A 22201-nucleotide genomic window follows, 5' to 3' on the forward strand; every position below is an offset into this window, starting at 1 on the left:
CCGGTGATATGGGATGATGACATGAAGGATAATGCAAAGTAATAAATGCAGCCTATCTACTTCTCCTTCTTGGAACTGCTTTATCATCTTGGGCTGTATTTTGACTGCTAAAAGTGAATCCAGAGAAGAGGTGGTGAATTTGTTCAGAGGCACCTCCTCTTCTCTTCATGTAGAGACAAAAAGGAGCTAAACTGTGACAGGCTCCAGTAGGAACGTGACAGGATAAACAGCCTCACTAGAATGTCAGTTCAGCTATATATAATCCAGTTGCAGATTACGTCCCTATTTTTCCCTTCTGGCCTCTTAGTCTATGTTGCAATATGAAGTGAATGAGGAAGAAAGCTCAGTGAATTTGCATTTTCAAACGCTTCTAAAGCAACGTAGTTTACTATTTATCGCATGGCGATAGCTATAATGTCCATAAGATGGCAGCAGAAGATTTATAATGGTACTTTAATCTGCATTGATCAGGTGAAAATCGAGCTCCTCCAGTTCAGCAGTAAATTTCGTAATCTGATTTGTGCATTCAGATACCCAGAGGCCATAATGATTTCAGCTCATATAAAGAACTGGTGACACAGAGCAGATGACATGATCAAGGCCTTCATGTGCTTCTTCCCAGAAAAAAAATTTACTAAAAGGGAGAATAAAGTACAAAACTAACAGAAATGTGCAAATATAGACAGGAAGCTTGATTTTCTTTTTTAGCAAATAAAACCATACAACAGCAAAACCCCTTACTTGTTAGTATAGCAAATTAGGATTTCACTAATCTCTCTAGTATTTTTCCCATCAAAAGTTTCACTGACCACTTTGTTCATTTTCACTAGATGGCATTCAAAGGAGAGTTTTGCTGTGAGCAGTGAAGCCCCATCAGTTTATGGGGTCCCAGCTGTTTGACCATGACAAGCAAAGGTACTTATTAACTGTGTTCTCCTTCGCCGAGGTCAGCACAGCCAGTGCAAATCATAGCAGCTTGTCAAACGAGATGCTTGCACTCACAGGGGCAGCTGTTTCTGAGGACTTATCCTGTGTCCTTACTTCAGGGCAAGGTCTTTCAGAGAAATGCTGAACTCGGAGGATGGTGAACCAGGAAAAGCCAGGCTTTTGCTTGCTGTCACCGTGTACTGGCGCCGTGACCTGAATTTCAGTGTAGTCACTTCTGATTCACACTGGGGCACAGGAGAGGAGAAAGAAGACTCATGCACCCAGATCCTGCTCCTCAGGGTGCATAGGACCAGGCTTTACCTTCCAGGTGTCTCTAACTGCAGACAAAGGTTGTACAGAAGAACAGAGAGAAGCAGCACACCAACCTGCTTTACATAAGCACTGTTTATTGCAGTCAGCAGCTGGGGATGGCTGCACCAGCTTACACACAACCACAGACATTCAGTCTTCCTCAGTCTCCAGAGGCTCAGCAGTCCCTGACCTCAGAGAAGGGATCTGCCATCTATCTCTCAGGGAAGGAAAGCTGACAGAGCACATGAAGGGACGCTGTGCAGAAAGTTGCTAAGGTATAATATTCATACAGAAAGACAGAATGAAGCAGTGCAGAAGAAAGAGGATATGTATGTTAATACACACATATGTTTATACATATATATATATCAGAGAGATACCAGCTGCCTTGAATAAACCAAATGCTGACCCAACTTCAATCTAACCTTGAACCACTTTTCTTTTTATTTCATAAATTCTATTGCTTTTTGGTTTTTTGCTTGCTTTTTTTTTGGAACTGTTCAGACACTTTTTGTTTCAAGCATAAATGCTAAAGCATCAGAGAGGATCAGATTATTTTTTTGTTCTGCTTGGGTATGTTCAGTTTCACCAGAAACCAGCTGTAACAAAAACAATAAAAGATTTCCAAGTTACTTTTTACAGTCACCATACAAACAGAAGGGCTCATCTAAAATGACTCCTTAAATATACCTTGGAAGGTTTATCTGTTATGGATATGCAGGCTAATTTTGTGACACAATAATCAGAAAATTGTACCAGAATTGGATTTCTGGCTGTGCAGTAGTATTTCCACACTTTGATGCTTACAGAATGATCCTATACTGACACATATTTATGGTGATTATTCCACCTAAAAATACTGAAATTTCCCAGTCACCGTACTGGGAGGCAGCTGTTCCACCTTCTTCCCAGTGAGTGTCCCAGCATCAGATTTGTCACATTTACATACATTCTGACATTCTCCTGTAATCCTCCTGCATTTTGTAGATGAGGACAAAAGGTGCTGTTATGCTTCTAGGGTGTACATTGATTTTCTTGAGAGGAGTCACAGTTTTTTCACCTACTGTGTCATGGGGATTCAAATAGGAGGAGGCAAGGCAGAGCCTTCTCAATCATTTCTGGTGAAGCTCAATATACCACAGAAGATGACTGAAGAGAAACATTTTTTGATTAAAGGAAGAAAGTAAATGAAAGCTCAGCAAGTGGCATAATTATTGCCTTGTTCTAGCTGGTCAGGGAGACTACTGAAGAAGGCCCCAGTTTCGATGATTTTCTTCCCTCCTTCCCACTCGCAGTCTTCTTTCTTCTGTGGGGTTCAGAGTGGTCCCAGACAAAACAAATGAAGTAACCATCCCATCCTCAGTATCTCCCAAAGAAACGGTTGTAGGCCATGGAAAATCCTATCTGGTCAGAGAGATAGTCACAGGGTGGGTAGTTTTCACAACGCTCATGCATCTGCTCCATCGGGCTTTTGTAATACTCAAAGTACCTGGAGTAGACAGAGAGAGAGATGCTATTCTGCAGATTCAGTCGATGCAGTTGGGAAGGTTTCGCACCCCAGGCACTGACATGAGGAGAGTGATTCCCCAGGGTGGAACAGGGGACTTCTCATGGTGAGTTAAACATCTGCTGACATAGGTATGAACTACTTGATTAATGCTGGGAAGAGTTGAAATTCAACCCAACTTAAAGCAATTGCTTTTGAGGTTTTATCAGCATAGGAGACCACAGAAGCAGTTAGGGGTTTTTTTGTCCCCAATCCCATTTTCCAACTACCCAGAAATCCTTTTTTGTTGTATTATTATTTATTTTATTATAGATTTATTTTATTATTTCCTGCTTACCTTTATTTACACCCAGTTTCTTCTCACTTTCTCGCTAGCCACTATTATCCTTTGGCTTAAGCAGTTTCTTCTCATGATCCTCACTTTTGTTGTTGACAGCAATACTGTCGCCACTCAGGCTGTGTTTTGCCAGACTAAGCAAGGCCAAACCTTTTAGTCTCAGCTATACACTCTGGATGCCCTTCTCAGCTCTTCTTCTATGTTTGGTTAATCTTTCCTGAAGACTGTACACACCACTACAGGACACCCACTAGCATCTCATGAACTGTTACTTTATTTCTGTATTGGAAATATCCTGCAGCACCCTTGAATTCAATTTGTTGCATCCATATTTCCAGACTAACTTTACTTCATGATCAAATAATATGCTGGGATATTTGTCCACCTCAGTCCTTCCTGATTAATACTTATAATAGAAGCTATTTTTAGCTTTATTTGTTATCCCACCTGTAAGGGGGTAGTCAGTACAGACAATACAGTTGCTGCTACTGATTTTCGTCTTGTTTTTAATCAGTGCAGGTTTCAACATTAGCCAGTTCCTCTGCTAGAATACTCTGATCCTCTCCTCTACAGATAGGGCCTCCCAGTCTTCTGTTATCTAAAACCAACATTGTCCTTCCAGTCCAAAAATGGATTGAATAAAATTTCTTTTGCACAGGCCTACATGAGACAGTGGCTGAACAACCTCTTCCAGGAAATTCATGAAGAACATTCTTGCACGACTTCAAATTTCTCCAGATGTTTATATCTAGGATTTCTCCAAATCTTTGTGCCTAGGATTTCTGCACAAATATATGTTGGATCTACAGCTTCAGAAAGAACAGCTATTCTGACATAGCTTCATCCCTGCAGCAGAAGTGTGCTTCCTTTGTAGGGAGCCAGAGGCAATGACCAAGGCTTTGTGATACTCATTATCCTGGAAACTGGGTTTGATGACCTTGCAGGTTAGAGCAGCTTCTAACTTGTATCCTGCTGTCCCCATGGCTAAGCTCAGACAGCTAGTATTGTCTTCCTCCTTGGGAGGAATATCAGAGTCCAGCTCTGAGGTCTCAAAAGGATATTTACAAAAAAAGAACCATTTATCTATGAATAAGTGTTTCCTACAGCCTTTTTGCTTCAACACATGAAGGTAATAACATAGATGTACAACAAATTAATGCTTTATCATGTCCTGTTGCCTTCCCACCCACTCTTCAGAACAGGTCCAGAGTCCAGCTCTCAGCCTGACTCGTGGTTTGTTACCGTTCATACAAACTGGATCTCTTCTGCCTCTTCACCAAGGCATTGGCAACTTCCTTTTTAATCTTGATGCCTGCCAAGAGAGAACACAGCAGGTTAGAGATGCAGGGCCATGATCTATGAAAAACAAAGACCAGTCTAACCTCTGAAAATGGACAGTCTGCTCTCTTCACAAGAAGATGACTGCCACAAACCATCCTAATTGCCCGTTCATCTCTCCCCACCCCACTGTCTACTCAAAGCCCAACAGCTAGGCTCCCTCCTCACTCCAGCCTGCACATCTACATGGAGCAAGAGCCTTTTCTGTCATAAACTAAATTTGCTTATCACACAGCATGATCTGAGTCCATAGTAAATGTGCAGAAGGCACAGTCATGACAGCATAAAACATGAATAAGGAGAAAATTAAGGGAAATGGCACCTTCTCTCCCTAGCCTGCTTAACTTCAGAGTCTTAGCTTCCTTTCTGTGTTTTGACTGAGATCAAGAATGATGTGGTATACCAGCCACCAGGCCTTAAAAATGCCTCTAATGAGCCATAAGCAACAGGCTGCGCATGAAAATGACAATGCTCACATCCGCAGAGTTGAATGAAAGGTGAAAGGTATAAAATAATGACAGTAAACATCACCTAGGGAGAAGTACACCCAGGATGTGCAAAGATCCTGGTGTTCAGGACTTGGGGAACATGTGAGGTCTTTCTGCCGTGACAGCATTTGCCCCTGGTCTCCGCTAACACAAGGTGTCAGCACAGTGGCCTGCTTGCCCCCTTGAATTTGTGGTTGTGCAAACACTGGGGTGCTGTGGAGCACCTCACAAACAGCAGGTAGAGCCACTTCACCTCCCACCTCCAGCCAGGGCTCAGCCCAGCACAGCACAGCCTCCATGGACTCACACCAGGAAAGGTGTGCACAGATGCCAACACACCAGCAACACCGGCAGCTGCACACCAAGACATGTTTCAGCAGAGAAACTGGCAAATTGTCACTGCCTCTGGGGAAAGCAATTTCTATGACCTCTGCCTGTGGGGAGATGGTGGGGTTTGTGCCCTTCTCTCATCATCTTGGGGTGTTTAATTGTGTTTCTGTTTGGCAGGGGAAAGGTGCCCGCTCTAGAGCAAGCTGAGGTTTAGACTGGATCAAAATACAAACTACACGTAAACTGTCAATTAATGAGCTGTCAGAAATCACCACATTCCCCTGAACACTCTTAGCATTTTTTTCTCTTTCCCAATCTGTGTTCGTATTGGCTCACTGGAGAAATACTGGCTTTCATGTTCCCCAGCAGCAATGTTATCCTTTAAGGTGTGAGAAAAGAGAGACAGACAAGAATGAGGGGGATTTTCCATACATATTCCTGCCAGGATCAGATGGCTGCAAAAGTTGTGGACATCCCAAGGTGTGCAAAGCCACATGTCCCAGGACCTGACAGAGGAGGGACTGCAGCCATTGGCAGCAGCCACGGAAGACACTTGTTCTCAGGCTGTCCAGGCTGTGAATTTTGGCAGGGATGTCACAGCCTTTTCTGCTCTGGGATGCTGTACACCAGACTGGCTGCTCAGCAGACCCAAAAGAGGGGCAGGTTCTGCTCCCTTAACAGGCTGGGAACACAAGCATGTTGGCTAGGTCTCCGAGGCCAGCTCAGAGAGGCAGGGACATTGCCATGTTGTCCCAATCACATCACCCTGTTTCACAGAGAGCAGATGCATCCAACTGCTAACAACCTGCAGGACTCTTGTGTTTCCTGGGGCCTGCTCAAGGGTTGTGGAGATGCAGGCTGTGGCACTAGCACACCCAGAGTGATGCTAGGCTGCAGGTGCGGGGAGGCTGACCTCCATCGTAGCTCCTGTCCCAATGGCTGTGAAAGGCAGCCCCTCTGCTAGAGGTGCTCCTGCACCTCAGGGACTGAACCGCTGAGGGAGCAAAAAGGGAGCAGCTGGAGGAACTCAGCATGGTTCATGTTCATCCCTTGAACCTGTCAAAGGGAAATAGAGAAGCAGATGCAGGAGAATGGAGCTGAGCATCCATCACAACAATATACTCACTGGCAGCGCTGGGAGATCCTGAGGGGTCTTTGGGATCTGGAAGACAGACAGGCAGCAAGGACTTTGCTTGTGAAGCCTCCTCCTCTACTCCACTCTGTAACTGAACCCCTCTGCCTAATGGCTGGGTCCAGCTCCCCCCACTTTCCCAGAAGGTCTGTTCCTTCCAGAAAGGGTTTTATTATCCCTCAGCATTTAGAGGTAGACTACTCCGCCACAGCAAAATTCACCCATTATGCCTGGATTTGTTTAATTTCAACTTCCTCTGAGCCAAATTAAAGGACACAGTAAACATATAACCACCGTGGAAGCTGGAGGAAGACCTTCCTCCTTTTCCCTCCCCACCCTTGCTAAGAGCAGGGACAGCTAGACCTAGGGGACCATTTGTGCAAAATCCCAGATTTGGACAGAACCTGAAGATAGCTGAGCATCTCCTCTATCTTTGGAAAGAAATGTTTCCGTAATTCTAGGGAGAAATCACAAGCTGTTAATAGAGAAGAGAAATAGGGCAAAAAATTCGGAACAACTCTGTCCTTATAACTTTCTGGCTCAGGGCTGAGGTACCTGGCTCACCAGCCCTCCCAAGAGGAATTTACACACTGTATTTCTGTGTTCAGTCCTAATCCTAATCCTTAATGCTCCCTGCAAACACCCAAGGAAGGTGTCCTCTAACAGAAATGGAAGGTCTCCTAATCTTGGGTCTCCCACACTGCCTTATTTAAAATTGTTTTCTTCCAATATTTCCCCATACTTTTTTTCGACAGTGTCAGTTCCACCTAAGACACCATGTATTTGGCGTAAGTGTATTTATGGGCAGCAAGGGGGCTCTAGACATCAAGAAAAAACCCAACTATGCTTAAACAAAAACTGTGTGAAAAGGGTTGTGTGTAGTTCTATTTTTAAGAAATGTATACACTCCTTGGATTTAAAAAAAAAATAAAATTAGAAGTTACTCCAAGGCCATTAAGCATTCCGGAACATAATAATGCCTAAAAAAAGAGCAGATACATACTCAAATGAAAAAGTGAGAAAGAGAGTGATAGAAGGAAAACACTGATCAAACAAAATATATTTGCCAGTACTGAATCATGACATGTCCGATGCCAAGGACTGAACAAAATTTAACTCTGAATGAGATAATACAAGAAAAGACAGAGCTCTCTTCTACTCAGCTTCTCTTTTCCTGCTCTGAAGGAACAACACTTGTTTTTCTGATCTTTCCCCTCTTCCCTCTTTCTTCATCAACTACAGAGCTGCCACTACATTACTGTCTTTTTATCATGAAGTCACCATCACCAAATCACCTTAAAATGTGATGTGCTCTTATTTCAATGGGACAACTCCCTTTTTTTAATAACCAATAAAAGGTGTTTTTTCCTCCAGAAGTTCACCACATCCCACATTTCTCTGCAGGCGAAAGCTTGACTTGATGCCTATCTCTGTGATCCTACAGCACTCCAGGGCTGGCAGGCACAAAATCCCCCTCCCCGCGGTCAACACAAATCTGCCTGCAACTCAACCCTCTTACTGAAAAGTGAGCATCCAGCATACCTTTGCCAGCTCACCTAAAATTTTCAGATTCTCTGCAGCAATTCAATGGTGCAACTGAGGGGGGGGAGGAGCGGGAAGGATGTCTGCCAGTGGCAGAAAGTGCCCAGCAAGAGATGAGGCTCTCTATCCTCAAGCCCTCTCTCATCCAGGACTGTGTCTCTCAAAGAGAGATCTGAAGTTGTGCAATGACTGGCTGTGCACCTCCTCCCCACCAAAGCTGTGTCGAGCAGTGCTCCCGAGAGCCTTCCCGGGAAGACGTCCCCTTACCTTGCTCACAACAGCAGAGCGCTGCCAGGACCAAAGTCACGATCAGCAGTGCCAGCAGACTCCTCATGTCTTCTTTGGCTGCACTAGTCTCATTAACCTCAGAGCTTTCCTGGAGGTTACTGAAGTTCTCCAGAGCTTGCTTTCAGGCAGCAGTTTATATCCTGTGATCGCCTGGAGAGCTCTGGGCTCTGGCTTGTGTTCCTATGTCTGAGCTCCAAAACAAAGCCTGTTCTTTGGGCCAGGAGTTACTGGGCCCTGGCAACTGTTTTGACATCTGTCTCAGGACTCATGGCATTTCCACATTTTATCTGAGGTTTTCAATGGGACTGTTGAAGAAAAACAACTGGATAGAAAAATCAGTTTTATTACAAACCTCAAAGTCATTCAGCTTCTTGCCGGAAAGCCAGGGGAGAGACCAGCACATCCTGACGTACAGCAGCTCCTTTTGTGTGATGGAGCTCTCTCACATGGAAAAGCAAATGAGCCTGAACCCGATGGTGACCCTTTTCCCCACCCCATCCTGACCCATTCTCTCAAAGGTAAAGAAACCAATGAAACAGTTTGCATAGGGCAAACACACAGTAGTTTTTTTGCTTCAGACTGTTTCAACAAACCACTTCGAAGAGCTGAGATTTTCATACTGTTGGGATCTTTGGTAGCTAGTTTCAGGGAAGGTCTTTCTTTTTTCTTCCTGGAAATCTTCCTAGTATGGAAGCTTGGCTTCTCTTGTCTAAAAATCAAATGAACTTTGAAATTCCAAAAGTGTTTTATTCTTCAGGACTTGAGTGGCTGTGGTTGCTTGGTATGTGAAGAGCCCAGCATGGGCTCTTCTACATCCTGTCTGCCATTGACCCCATACTCCCCAAATCCACCAGCCTTGTTCCCAAAGCCATGTCCCAAACACAGCACATGGTTCATGTTTTCCTCCGCCTCACATTCAATCCTCCTCTGCCCCACATGCAGGGAACAAATCCAAGGGTTACAGAATTAAAGCCTAAAAGGCTCCCAAGGGTAGTCCCTAGAAACACTGTCTTTTAGCTTAGAGAAATTTCAGGGGTTTGTTTTTTGGTGTTTTTTTTTTTTTTAAACAAAAAAGGTTTAACCCTTCTACAGTCAAAAAAAAGACTGAATATATATGCTAACAACTTCCAGAAAAAAGATCTTAAAGACCAACAGTTTAAAAATAAATAAATATCTAAAAATAATAGGAATTCTAGGAAAGATATGCTTCCAAAAGAAATCTTGACAAAATATAAATATACAATTCTAGTAATCCAAACAGCTTTACTTCTCTTCCCAACTTTTCCCAAGCTTTCTAACCAGCATATAGCCTCTTAAACATGTTTGGTTATTGCTTACACTAATGAAATCCCACAGAAATCTCTGGTATTATTCATTATTTACACTCATAAACCAGAGATTGGATTCACCAGGTATTTCTGGACACAGACTCAGACAGCACTAGCCCTGCACCTTCTGTTTTGGTAGTGCCACAGTGTCAAGTCAAACCCAGACACTGTAGACTTGTTGACTTGAGGGTATGAAAGTTTTGCTTTGGCTGGTGATCATAAGATTCACCTACTTGGGAACATGCAGAACAAGTGTGGGTACAAATATGCCTAATCCGTATGGCTTTTTTTCCTTAAGCTCATTTATCTCTCACTTTTTCCTTTGGACAAAACTTTAGCAGCTGTCAGGGTGGAGTTTCCTATCAGACGTGTTTTCAATAAATGAACCACATTTCTTTCCAGAAGTTCATCCTCAAAGCTGGCAAAGCCTTGAAGCCTATTTTGCAAGAAGAAGCATCTTTCTAATGTGGCAGGTAAATTTGGCTCAAGACTTAATTTCACAGAACAGTCAACAATTTGATTCTTTATTCCTCATAGCTTTTGATAGCATGCCATGAGTCTTTCCCACTTCTATAATTTGCAGGTGCCTGTGGAAGCCTGGAGATGCGAATATGGAAACCAGCTGTGCTGAGCGGAGATAGAAGAAGTTATGTCTCCTACACACCCCACACCAAGGGGTGTCTGAGCTGCTGTGGCTGCTGACCAGCCCAGAACACTACTGAATTCTAGGGCATGTCAGCACTGATGCCTCTTGGCCTGAGGATAGGCTCTGCAAGGTGCCCTGGCACTGGTGCTGGTGACAACCAAGCAGTGGTCACGCTCACTCCTCAGTGGGCCAGGACGTGCTCAACCACAGGGTCAGGCCACATCTTGATTTTGAATAAGTTACGAACGGTAAAATAAAATTGTTCTAGGTGAACAATGTTGGGCTTCACCCCAAACACTGGGTTTCTTTTATTTTTTTATTTAGCACCTGAAGCTCCTCTTCTTCTTTGGTTTCTGCAGTTTTCTAGAAGACGCAGAATCATACCAAGTGGAAGGAAGGGCGTGAAAGGGGATTCCAAAAGGAAATATGAGCAAAGTCCTGATCATACACTCCTTTCTATAGGAGCATCCTACATCAGGACCTGAGGGTAGCTGGATAGACAAGATGAAATTTACATTTTTTTTCTGTCATTAACTCTTGCCCTAACTTTGTTTTTAAGATTAAACAGGTGCCTTGTGAATTTTGTTTCCCAAACTGAGGAAAGATATTATAGATTTCATTTTCAAAAAGTGCATCTCACCCTGCCTTCTGAACCATGTCATTTTAAGATGTCTTAAAACTGGGAACTGAAATTTGCCAGTGACCTCTAAAAGAAAGCACTTGTAGACCCTGGAAAAAAAAACATTGTAGATCCTTTCAAACTCATGTGATTGCAAGGTAGTGACTTTTTTCTGTAATCTTTACCAGATTGTATGATAAACAAACTCAGGTTCTTCATGGAAAATTTTACCACCTTCCCCCCCCAAATAAATACTGTGACTCATGAGAAGATAGTATCAAACCAGCGATTTATTGTGTAGTAAACACCCACATCCTGAACTCTCTCTGATCTCTGCTACATCAGCCCAACGCTAATCAACACAGTGTAGGAATCCATGGCTACATGGGAGAGAAGCAGCAGGCAGGATAACATACAGGGACACAAGCAACAGAATATGTTTCAGAGCCATTGCATTTTTTGGGAGGATACCCTGGGCTCCAGGCCCCAGGGTGGGGACAGGTCATCCTTTACTTAGTCCTCCTCCTCCCAAAATAGTGCCTGTAAGCAGCAGCATAGCCATGGCGAAAGGCGTAGAGTTCGCAGGGGTAGTAGTCCTCGCAGATCTCCCTCTGACGTTCCTGGGGCGCCTTATTACGCTCCCTGATCCTGCAAAAGTAGGAGATGAGTGGTAAGTGCTGTCATCTTAAATATCTGTCTACAGCCCTTTCCTGCCCCACAAGCCCCCACCACAATTAAGGGTCCATCACCAGATTCCATCATCCAGCTACCAAGATGCTAGAACACCAGCTTCTGTGTTCACCGCACCCAGGGGTGAGATGTGACTACAATGGGAGCATTTTGCCTCCCCAGGTAACATTTTATTTCAGGGCTAAGGTGGTGGGGAAAGGGGGATGGCTCCTGCCTCAACGTGAGGAAGAGTCGTCCTTTCACAGCCCCTCCAGCCTGCTGCCTTCAGCTCTTCTGCTCTTCCCCAAAGCTACGCATGGAACAAAGACCTGAAACATCCTGCAAAGGGGCCATCTGGTACTGTGGAGAGATTTGCCTTGACACCTCTCTAAGAGATGATTCCTGTGCTTCAGCCTCTATTTTCACAAGCTCTGCATGAGGCATGAAACCGCCTCTATCTGTTTGCTGGTTTTTTTTATAGATGCCTTTATATATGAGGCAAGGAGGCCCCCAGATGATTTAGAAAAGGTCAGGTAAATTCTGCATGAGGGGCGAAGACTAGAACAAGATCTCAAGCTGAGCTTCCTTTCTGCCCACCCCACACTGATTCCCTGTCCTTCTGTTGATGTTTCCTTCAGGCAAATGAAGCAGAGCCCTCCTAGCACGACTTGTCCTCAAACACAAGGACTCTCTCTCTGCTGTCTGAATTCTGGCTTCTCCCATGGCTGGGGACTTCATGGGCACCTCGCACTGAGATAGGGACTGAGGCTTCTCAGAAGTCACCGTGGCTTCCTCACCTAGTACCAGCCTGTGCCTAGCAAGGAGAGACCTCTCCCCACTCCAGTCCTCAGTGTCCTGAGGCTATAACATACCTCTCCTGAGAAACGGCTTCTACTCTCCGGTCAGCTTGTATGAAGTCATTGGCCCTTCGCCTGTTGATAAAGGGATCTGAGAAGACAAGGAATTGTTCAGAGTAGATAGACAATTTTCAAGGCCAGATTTCAATAAAAACTAGCTTGTACATTTGTGGCAGCCTCCTTGTCTGCCCTCCCATGCACAGGGAAACCCAGGACCTTTTAATATTCCCTGCTGTCCACCCCACTCGTTCGTGCACAGGCTCTCCCTCTGTCTTGTGCTGCCTACATGGAAGTGCATATGCTGCTCTAGCTCTGCTGTCACTCAAGCCACCCAGGGGACAGCTACTGTGATTTTGCTGCCACAGCCCCTCTGAGTGAGTGGAGCATGGCTAAGAGGTAGGTGCCAAGCTGTGCAGACGGTGGGAGATCTGGGTATGCTCAGTAGAAGTAGTAGAACCATGATATTGTACGTAAAAATAGGGAGGGACTGAGTAAGCCTATCTGCCTCCAAAGTTAGGCAGTCACTGAGCAGTCTGTGTGGCAGTTTTGGACTGAGGTGCCTGAAGGTCCCTTCTGTCCTTTGTGAGAAACATCACGGTCCTATTGCAGTGTTCAGGAGGCTGTGGACGTCTTTGGCATTGGCTCCCACACGTGCCTTTGTGCTTCTGACCAGCTGTTTTGTGAAGTCCTTCTCCCAGATGGTCTAATTTCTCTTTAGTTTCAAACCATCTGTTGTCTAACCCCTCCAAGTCATTGCTTATTCCATGGTGAGACTCTCCACCCTTTCATGCTTCTCCTGTGACACTGTCTTCCAGACCAAGGATCCCCCCTGCCTGCACATCTCACCAGCTCCTTCCAAGGTGCTGGGAGTAAGACTCTCCCTGCCCTTGGGGAAGTACAAATCATGTCACTGGCTTCTGCAGTACCTCTTTCTGTGCTCTTCACAGAGCTTTATGAGAAATGTCCTTTTCTAGTGTCACTTAACCTGTTTTAGGTGGATGCAGCAGAGATCTAAGTTCATGATTCTTTGTTTTCCAATTCTCATTATATTCTTTGCAAAACAAATTGGTATGCACTTGTGCTCAAACATTTGAAGTCTTTCCTTAATTCTCTTCCTGTTCATCCTGCAACTCCATCACCCAGTAAATTCAATTTCCCCGGGCTAAGCAGTTCTGCCTATTTAATATCCACAGTAAAGTACAAGGAAATGGTCTTGGAGATGTCTGTAGCACACTTAAAATTCAAGAAAATAGTAAAGTGGTATCTTACAGAGATACTCATGGGATTCCATGCTCTCATGGGACTCTGGGGAAAGAAAGAGTAAAACGTGGTAAGACACTGTATTGATGGGATTCACAGTCTTTCACACACCACAGATCAATAGAACATGCACACAGAAATCAGAGAATCCAGGTTTTAAGGCTCTTATTTAAAAGAAATAGAAAGGGATCAGTGGTGTGAACTAGCATTTATATGAGGAGTTTAGGGTGTTCAGAAATTTAGAATGGAGCAACCTGGTGTTTTAGCCAGGACTTCAAGGCTTGTTCTTCACTCTCTTGTTCCTGACACTACAGTGGATATGATCCCTGCTTACCTTCAAAGCCTGCATGTGTGCTTAAGGAATGGATTAGCACAGTGAGATGTGCTTGATTCTTGCATGAAACAGCATCTTAATTCCATCAGTATGGAACTGTGTGCCTGACAGGAAAAGGGGGCTGATATTACAAAAGGAGAAAGGAAAATCTCCCCATTAACAAGGAATAATTAAGAATAAGAATTCTTATTGTAGCCTAGACAATAGAGGGGAAGAAAGAGGAGCATCCTGCAAGGTGAGCTGGAACAGAGAGGAAGGGGCTGAAGTGTCCTGGAGCACAAATCACAATGGCTGAAGCTGGCAGCTCTGGAGCAGGGCTAGGAAGGTCTTACACAAGGGCAGAAAAGCAGGCAAGAGATCAATTTAAGAGAAAAGAAGACACAAAGCTGAATAAAAAACATCTGAACACACCCAAAGATGTCTGCAGGTTTGGAGTTATCACTCTACCCAGTAAAAAAGGTCACCTACCATAGCAAGTAGCAGCCATCACCAAGACAGCCAGGAGCATAAGGTTGATGAGAGTGCGCATCGTGCCAGTGCAGGGAGGAATCTCTCACTGTCTCTATCGCTGTGTCTCGCTCTCTTCCCACTGAGGGCAGCTGGAGATCCTTGGCCGCCTGCAAAATTAGCAGTGGAATGTTTATTATGAAAACAGAACCAGGAGGGGGCCCATGAAAGAGCCTAGGGAAGGCGAGGGCTGGCTAATACACACTCTTTATGGAGCCATTACAAAACATCCTCTATTAGCAGATTGAATCGAGTTTTGGGAAGGAGGGGGCATGCCCCCTTCCTCTCCCAGTTCAGGGATGGAGGCTGTAATTCACAGGCAAGCATGTCACTAGCACTCCACGCTCAGAAAAGCTGGCCTGCACAAGTGGGAGGAATTTCAGGGGCTGCCGGGGACCTGGAGGGAGAGGTGTGTGCTGATCCCAAATGTAAATGTTTGCTGTTCTAATTTTTCCTCTCATGTGCCCTCTTTGCCCTCGCCATCCTCTGTCTGGATACACTCAGCCCAAACAGTTCTGTCAGCTTTGCCGATGAAGACGTAGAGAATGAGGCTTTAAAAACTCCCTCTCCACTCGGCCCCCCTTACTCCAGCTGGCTCCTGCTGCAGTCCCACCTTGCCAGTCATCAGAGGAGGAATGTAACCCCACTGCCCCTTCTCCTCTCCTTCTTTACTGCTCCAGGAGTGACAAGCAGCAACCTAGAAGAATCCCTTCCGCTGGAGGGATCACGATTTTTGCATTGAGATGACAGCAGCACCCAGAACTCTATCCCTGCATGTTCTCACTGTGGTCCTGACCCTACACGGCTCTTCCAGCCCGAGGGACAACATCTTGGTGAAGGCAGAAGCAACCATATCTCTCAGAACTGCTACCTCTCTAGTCTAGCACTAGCAGTCCTTGCCCCACAGGGCACCAAAGTCAGATGTCAATGCAAGGCTTTTCAGCTGGGATGAATCTCCCAGGCCAGCAGTCTCTGGGAGCTTTACCTCACCTTCTAACAGCCAAAGAGATTGTCTGGGACCAGCGTCATGGACAGCAGTGATGGACAAAATATGGGGTGTTCACCTCCAGCTCTGAGCTACAGTAGGAGGGAGCAAAAAATGAGTTGCAGAGACGGCCATCCCTGCTGGGTGAAAAGCAAAGGGAAGTAGTTTGCTAGCGGCAAGACAGGGAGGGAACGTGGGTACCCAGTGCCTACCAGCCCTCCCTCATGGCAGTGGTGGGGCTGGGACCATGTACACTGCCCGGGGATGAGCCTAGGGCACAGTAACCATGGTTCTGTCTGATCCAAGCCATGGTGACCACCTGTTTTGTCCATGTGTACATGCAGGCATCAGGATTTCTCACAGGCAGGGTGTGGACTGAGGGCACTCTGGGTGCAGACCATTCCCCCCAAGCCAGTGTGGTGTTGTCACTGGTGTCACCTGCAGAGGCCAGTCTGCGGAACCACACTGCAGGTGACACAGCCAGGAACTACAGGGACAGCTAGGCAGAGCATAACACTTCCTCAGTGGGAAATGAAACTTCAGTGGAATAAGATTACTCTGAGCTTTACAACTTACCCTTTCAATGCCAAACTCATGGCTCTTGCCTGAAGTCTGGGAGAGAAACTGAACAGGGCCTTCAACTTCAGACTAAAGAGAAAGAATTGTCTTTCTTCCCCATTAGCCCACCCCATGTGGACAGCAGCTCAGTCCTGCACCATTGATGCCCTCCATACCGTCCACGTCCTGCCCATCCAGTGCTCAGCCTGAGAAGAGGAGGAGAACTAGGTTGTGCTGGGGCAAAAGCCAGGAGTCTGCTATAGACACAAGGTCAGAGGAGAACTGAGACTTTTCTTCTGTCCCTCCGCACCCTGCCACTCCAGACTCTTTAAGGGAATTCTCTGCTCTGGGATTGTTTGCATTCCTTAGAGCCCACGGTTTTGGAGTTAGTGTTGAATGTGGATTTTACAGGTTTCCTGAATGTCTTGTACACTCTAGGAGCTCATGTGAACTGCCAAGAAAGGGAGGCTTGAGGGAGAGGCTGGAGGAGAGAGCCCAGGAGGAAAGCAGTGGGGCACAGAAAGGAAGGTGCTGGGAGTACATTGGAATGAAGGTAAGGCTGCACAGTGGGAAACTCCAACACGCTTCCCAGCCAAACCCTCTTTATTTATCTGTCTTCACTCAGGGCAGAGCACTCTGCTCCCTGGAAGGCTCTGCTCCCAATTCAGCGGACTCTGATCCCAGAAAACCTGGAGCATCCCCTGCCATCAACCACAGGAGAAGAGCCACAAACACCACTTTAACCCAAATATTTCATTTATCACCACAGAGGCAATACGTTTTCCAAGAGATGAATGAGCATGCCAGCTGCACAGCCCTATACCAAAAAGTGTCCTTCAGGGAACACTTTCTCTTGCAAAAGTATGTCTCCTTTCTGCTCCTCCTGCACTCCATACTTCTCCAGCACACATCTCGCCTCCCCAGCACCAGTGTGCTGCCCCAGAGATAACACACCACACAGCACAGTGAGCCCAATCCCCCTGCTTTCTAGCAGCATCCACTGGTTAGAAATACAGAAAGAGGAACTAAGATTAATTCCTTGAAAATGCCAAGGAAATCTCTGCAGTCCCCCAAATAAAGGGGAAGATCAGAAAAGCAGCCCTCTGACCTGTCTCCTGCTGGAGTGGAGAATCACAATGTTATGCACATCACAGCAACCACTCCTAACATTTTGCAGCTGTGAAGCACCAGAAAAGCATTAATAATGAGCAGCCGTCCAGGAAAAGCAAGGCGGCCCCTGCATACTCACTGAGCCGTCGCTTCCCCGCCAGCCTGCAGCTCTTGTCTGAGGGGGCAGCTCTCCCGGCGTCCTGCACCCTGGACTGAAGAAGAGGGGCCTTTTATTTATTAGCATTGATCAGTGACTCCTCCCTCTTCTGTCTCCCACTCTCGATCCACCCCCAGGCTACCACCTTCTCTGTCAAAAACACCTTCTGCCCACAGCCAGGAAACCAACATCCTGAAGGAATGGAGCCAAGAGGGAGAGGAGAGAGCCAGAGCAGACACCAGGGGCTCATGGGGGCACAGTCACATCCAGGCTGCCTTTCTGTGCCCAGGAGCAGTGAGTGAGCAGAGGTCTGAGGACAAGCTCCAGTGTCCCTCTGACATGCCCCCCCTTCCACTCCCTCCTTCCCTGGCTGTGCTCTCACTAGAGTCATGCTTCTGGCCAGGGCACCTTTTCTTCCACAGGGAGCAGGGGGCCCGGAGCCTTCTCCCATCTTCTTTCATGCTCCTTTTGCAACTGTCTGATCCCCCCTCCCAATGGCAGGCTAATGTCAGACTGAAAACTTACGTAACAACGGTGTCTGCTTTTGAAGGCAGCTCTGAAACTTCCAAAAAGTGACAGACTCTCTGAGGCAAAGAGCTGGCTCACACAAACCCAAGCCCTTGACATGCACCCTCTCTGCCCACACCAGACCCACAACTGTGCTGGACAACATGTCAGACAACCCAGGACATGTGCTTGCTGGACTGGGCTGTTGGGCTTCTGGCCCTGCCTGCACCTGAGCCAAAAGCACACATGCACCACGCTGGGAGGCTGAAACCATGCAAGTAGCAACCTGCAGCAGGGCTCTCTCACTCAGCAGAGATCCATGTCTGGTGCATGCTCTGAATGGGTGCTGGCAGGTCCAGTCCTTCAGTAGGGTAGGCAAAGCATGAGGGACTGAGCTAAGCAGAGGTGAGATGGAGAGGATGACCAGCTGCCAGAAACAGTGGCTCAGGAGGTTAAGAAAACCCATCACATCTATTCACTAACCAAACAGCTGGTGAATGTGGCTTGTCTGGTCCAGGAAAAGATCAAGTGTGGCCTGACTTACAGCCTTGGTTGCAAAATGAAAATGATAGCGTAACCGTTGAATTAAATAACCACCAAATGATTAGGACAGAGGTGGGATTTGCTGCACTTTTATAGGACACTTTGTCACCTTACAGCTAACACGTGCATTTTTGACCTATGTATTTTTGCTTTGTTCCCAAGAAAAAGTGAGGGGCTCCTGTACAAGGGTGGGATCTTTAGCTCCTGCAGCACTCAGTGAATTTGGGGAAAGTTCAGACCTACCTGTGGCAACAAGATACCATGTTACATTTGTCCTTGTACAAGCACCTCTTGGACCTCAGGACCTGAGAACAGCAACCCTGAGCTGTCCTCAAGATATAGGGCACATAGTCACGAGCCACCTTTGAAAAGCAGTGCAAAGAGGAGGACATTTCTTGCCCTCTTCTATCACCCTTCGGGGACACCTGAATATTCAGCTATGTGACATGCTGAACCCTGAAAGAAATCAGGAGTCAGAAGATCTGGTCATCCTCATCTACGCAGATACTGGAAAATCTTTGGCCCCAGTGCCATCTGACAAGTTTTTAGTTAAACTGGAGAAAAAGGGGATTAAAGATAAAAATGTGAGATGGAAAGGAACCAGGCAAATGGGGCAGAAGCTTGAGCGGTGGAATGGAGAACTGTTGAGAAATTACTAATTTAATTTCTCTTGGGACTATTTTTGCTGAATTATTCCATTAATGACTGGTTTAAAAAGGGTATACTTGTTGAGGAAGTCTGTTGATAAGACAAAGCAAGAAAGCAACATCAGTAGAAAGGAGGTCTGAGAGCTCATACAGGAGGAAAACGATGACCTTGAAAGCTGAAGTAACAGGAACAGGGTAATACACAATAGCGCAAAGGCAAGGTCTTCCATGGGGATTAGCAGTAAGAATCCTGCTGTAAGCTAAGAGCTCACAGACTGCAAGAAAACAGGGAACAAAAGGAACAACTATGAACCAACAATCATAAAGTTGATCACAGAATACCTATTCTGAGATGTCTATTGAGAATGTACCAGCAGAGATGGGCACCTGTTAACACTACTGCGTAAGATACCATTGAGACCTCAGCAGGAGTCCTCTGTATGGCCCTGGTCACCAGGTTCATGGAAGAATACCTGTGGGAAGTGGTGTAGATGAGGAATAACAAGGCGAGGTGATTTGCAGTCACCCTCAAAATGACAGACCTTTTCACCATAGCCTGTGGCAGTTACCAAGCCTCTCCTTCCCTGTATTGCCCATAAGGCTTTGCCAGCAGGACAATAGACTATTGATTAGGTTTTGTTTCCAGTACTCCTCCAGAGGCTGTTTCAGAGCCCACAGCTCTCATGATTAAGAGAAGTCCCACTTCCAGCCTCTGTGTCTTTAAGTCTATAATCCATATCCATTGATTCAGTTCATATCCATATCCAGGCCCTCACTGAATGCCCTGCTCATGCCAGGAAAGCATCAGCAGAGTCACTGAGCACTGCAGCAAGGGAATAAACCCTATCAGCTCTGTGACAGAGCACAGCTTCCAAACCTGGGATGCCCAGAGTATCAAGTAACTGGACTCATGGATCTGGACAGCCCTTTCCAAGCTCGCTGCTATGTTTCAGGATGTAAACGCTAGTCAACCACCACATGTTCTATGGCTTAGGAAGCGATTTCTCAACATGATAAACAAGTGCTTTTTGGAACAACTAGTTCTACAGCACATGAGAAAACAAGACTTTATTTTTACTTTTTCATTTAGTCCTAAGTAATACCTAGGAACTGATCCAAGATGCAAGTATAATTGAGCCACTAAGTAACAGTGTCCGAGTATCCACAATATAATTAAAGTCAACAACCTCACGAAATAAATCGTGCTGAAAACTAGCATACTGACACTAAGCTTTAGAAAGGGCGATGTTTTTTAAACACAGGAGTTAGTCAAAAGACTACGAAATAAAAATAAATAGAAGACATTTCAGACATTTAAAGAACTTCATATACATATCTGAACACATGTTCGCTCTGGCAGCAAACTCACTCAGCTACCCAAAATTAACCCTAAAACTAGTTCAAAAGCTAGTTGAATCTGGGAAAAAAGACAGATTTAAACATTTCAAAACTAGATTTTAAAAGTTCCAAAGATTACAAGAAAGGAGGAGCACATAAACAGGAGAAATCTAGTTCACCAGCAATCAAACTATTTTTTTTTTCAAAATAGCTGAAATTATTATTTTCCATTTCAGTGATGAGGTGGGGATAAAAGAGTAATTTAAAAACAAATGGGGGGGAAGGGAGTCCCCCAAAATATTAAACAGATATCTTTGAAATCCGTTTCCACCGTTCCACTGAGAAGAATTTTGCCCCCAGCATTACAGCTTTCTGCAAAAATAGAAGTTTGTAGTGTGAAAATATGTATTGGTTCTTACTGAAACTTCTAACAAAGTGAATCTAAGTATAGTCTTGGGACTATTGCAGAAACCACTGTCTGAAGCTTACAAATAGTGTCAGTCTCCTCTAGAGGAGCAAGATTCCCATACCAGCTCACAGTTATTTTCTTTCATGCTTCCTCCAAAGTTTTGGGCCAGGGTGCATTTCAGAAACTCCCCTTTCCATGCTATGCGATTACTTCCAGTGCCTTTCTCTTGCCCATGGATGGGGACCACACCTGTATGTTCATCCTGAGGAGTGTCACTCTGGACTGTGGGACAATTGGTTGCACAGTGTCCCAGTGCCAAGAAGCGGGACTGAAATTAAACACCATGAAAAGGTCCAGATCCTGCCTCCCTGACCTAATCCAAAGGGTGAGAGGATAATTGTTCTTCTACCTGCAGTGTCCTACATAATGTGGACCTGTCTCCACGTTAGCCACTGCCATAAGGAGGGCTCTCTAACTGGTGAGCTGTGGGGTTTGTGTGGCTGCTTGGTTGGTTGGTTGGTAGACTGTGGTCTTTTTAGCCACTACATTCTGTTCTGGGTGGAAAATCTTTAAACTATTGCAATTCAGAGATTAGTGGCCAGACGCAGCCTCACAGCCACAGTCTATGCAGTTGTGATCCTCAGAGTTACTCCTTGTAATCCAACAGACTTCAAAATGAAGCCCAGTGTCCTGGAAAAATCTCAGTCTGGATATAAATACAGGAGCATTTGGGGTCAGCAGTACAGTTCAATGGGAACTCATTGCTCTCCATTTCTGCTTGCTGGAAAAAGCACGCCTGGCTCAAGCCTTTGACTCCAATATTCAGCACTCTCCATGGGATATCACTGAGTTACCTTAAACACTGACTCTGTTTGGCCACGACTTCCCAGAACAGCTGTGTTTGGCTGAAACAATGAAAAAAGATTACTGGTAACGGGAAGTTCATGAGCACAGATGACTAAAATTTCATAGAAGCCAGACCAAGGTTATTTAATTCACTGAGTAAAGCAACCAAAGCATTCAGGGATAAGATCTAACTCTGTCGCTTCCTTTGGCTTCACCTCCACCCACCCGCACATGTCCACATACACTGATCAGCCTATTTCTCTTGCTGTCTGGGAAGGAAGAAAGAGAGAGGATAATGCTAATATTGTTCGGATGTTGAAAAAATTGGCAGAGGCTCCTGTGTGGGGATTAAATAATCCATATAAGTAACTAGAATTGCTTGTACTTCAAGTATCCTATGAAAAACTGAGCAGGCAAACATTTTGAACTCTGGCTACAAAAACAGACCGTGCTTCTGGGTTGCACTTTTATGGGAAAACAGAGCAGAAATCTTTTTACCTTTTCAACCCCTATTCCTCTCGCTTCACCACATGAGCACAAAAATGTCCTGACCTGATTCATTCTTTGGGATCAGATAAGATTTACCCTCCTTATTTCCTGTCCAGACATGCAGAGTGATAAGAAAGCAGCTGTGGTTTCACTCTTCTCATACATCTGGTAAATAAATAATAAAAATAATG

The 22201-nt window shown here is 45.4% G+C and overlaps 2 protein-coding genes across 2 annotated transcripts; both read right to left on the bottom strand.

The window, feature by feature from the left end:
• Positions 1-1333: 1333 nt before the first annotated feature.
• LOC104334496 (osteocalcin) lies at positions 1334-8290 on the bottom strand. The gene is made up of 4 exons (XM_009940140.2): positions 8181-8290; positions 6366-6401; positions 4326-4395; positions 1334-2728 (listed from the first exon to the last, which is right to left on the bottom strand). Exons 1-4 carry the CDS (start codon positions 8245-8247, stop codon positions 2599-2601), a joined length of 303 nt encoding a protein of 100 aa, XP_009938442.1. The 5' UTR covers positions 8248-8290; the 3' UTR covers positions 1334-2598.
• A 2776-nt stretch (positions 8291-11066) lies between these two features.
• Positions 11067-17283, bottom strand: MGP (matrix Gla protein). The gene is made up of 5 exons (XM_009940139.2): positions 17214-17283; positions 14383-14531; positions 13590-13625; positions 12336-12411; positions 11067-11442 (listed from the first exon to the last, which is right to left on the bottom strand). Exons 2-5 carry the CDS (start codon positions 14441-14443, stop codon positions 11304-11306), a joined length of 312 nt encoding a protein of 103 aa, XP_009938441.1. The 5' UTR covers positions 14444-14531; positions 17214-17283; the 3' UTR covers positions 11067-11303.
• Positions 17284-22201: the final 4918 nt, after the last annotated feature.

This window comes from Opisthocomus hoazin, chromosome 8 (assembly GCF_030867145.1).
Source record: "Opisthocomus hoazin isolate bOpiHoa1 chromosome 8, bOpiHoa1.hap1, whole genome shotgun sequence".
Classification (NCBI taxonomy): domain Eukaryota; kingdom Metazoa; phylum Chordata; class Aves; order Opisthocomiformes; family Opisthocomidae; genus Opisthocomus; species Opisthocomus hoazin.

Coding starts and splice junctions, on each gene's coding strand:
- MGP (XM_009940139.2), bottom strand. CDS start 14,443: ATGCGCACTCTCATCAACCTTATGCTCCTGGCTGTCTTGGTGATGGCT. Junction 13,626..14,382: donor GATGGCTGCTACTTGCTATG/GTAGGTGACCTT, acceptor TTCTTTCCCCAG/AGTCCCATGAGAGCATGGAA. Junction 11,443..12,335: donor GAAGCCGTTTCTCAGGAGAG/GTATGTTATAGC, acceptor CTACTTTTGCAG/GATCAGGGAGCGTAATAAGG.
- LOC104334496 (XM_009940140.2), bottom strand. CDS start 8,247: ATGAGGAGTCTGCTGGCACTGCTGATCGTGACTTTGGTCCTGGCAGCG. Junction 6,402..8,180: donor GCTCTGCTGTTGTGAGCAAG/GTAAGGGGACGT, acceptor TCTGTCTTCCAG/ATCCCAAAGACCCCTCAGGA. Junction 4,396..6,365: donor AGGATCTCCCAGCGCTGCCA/GTGAGTATATTG, acceptor CTCTCTTGGCAG/GCATCAAGATTAAAAAGGAA.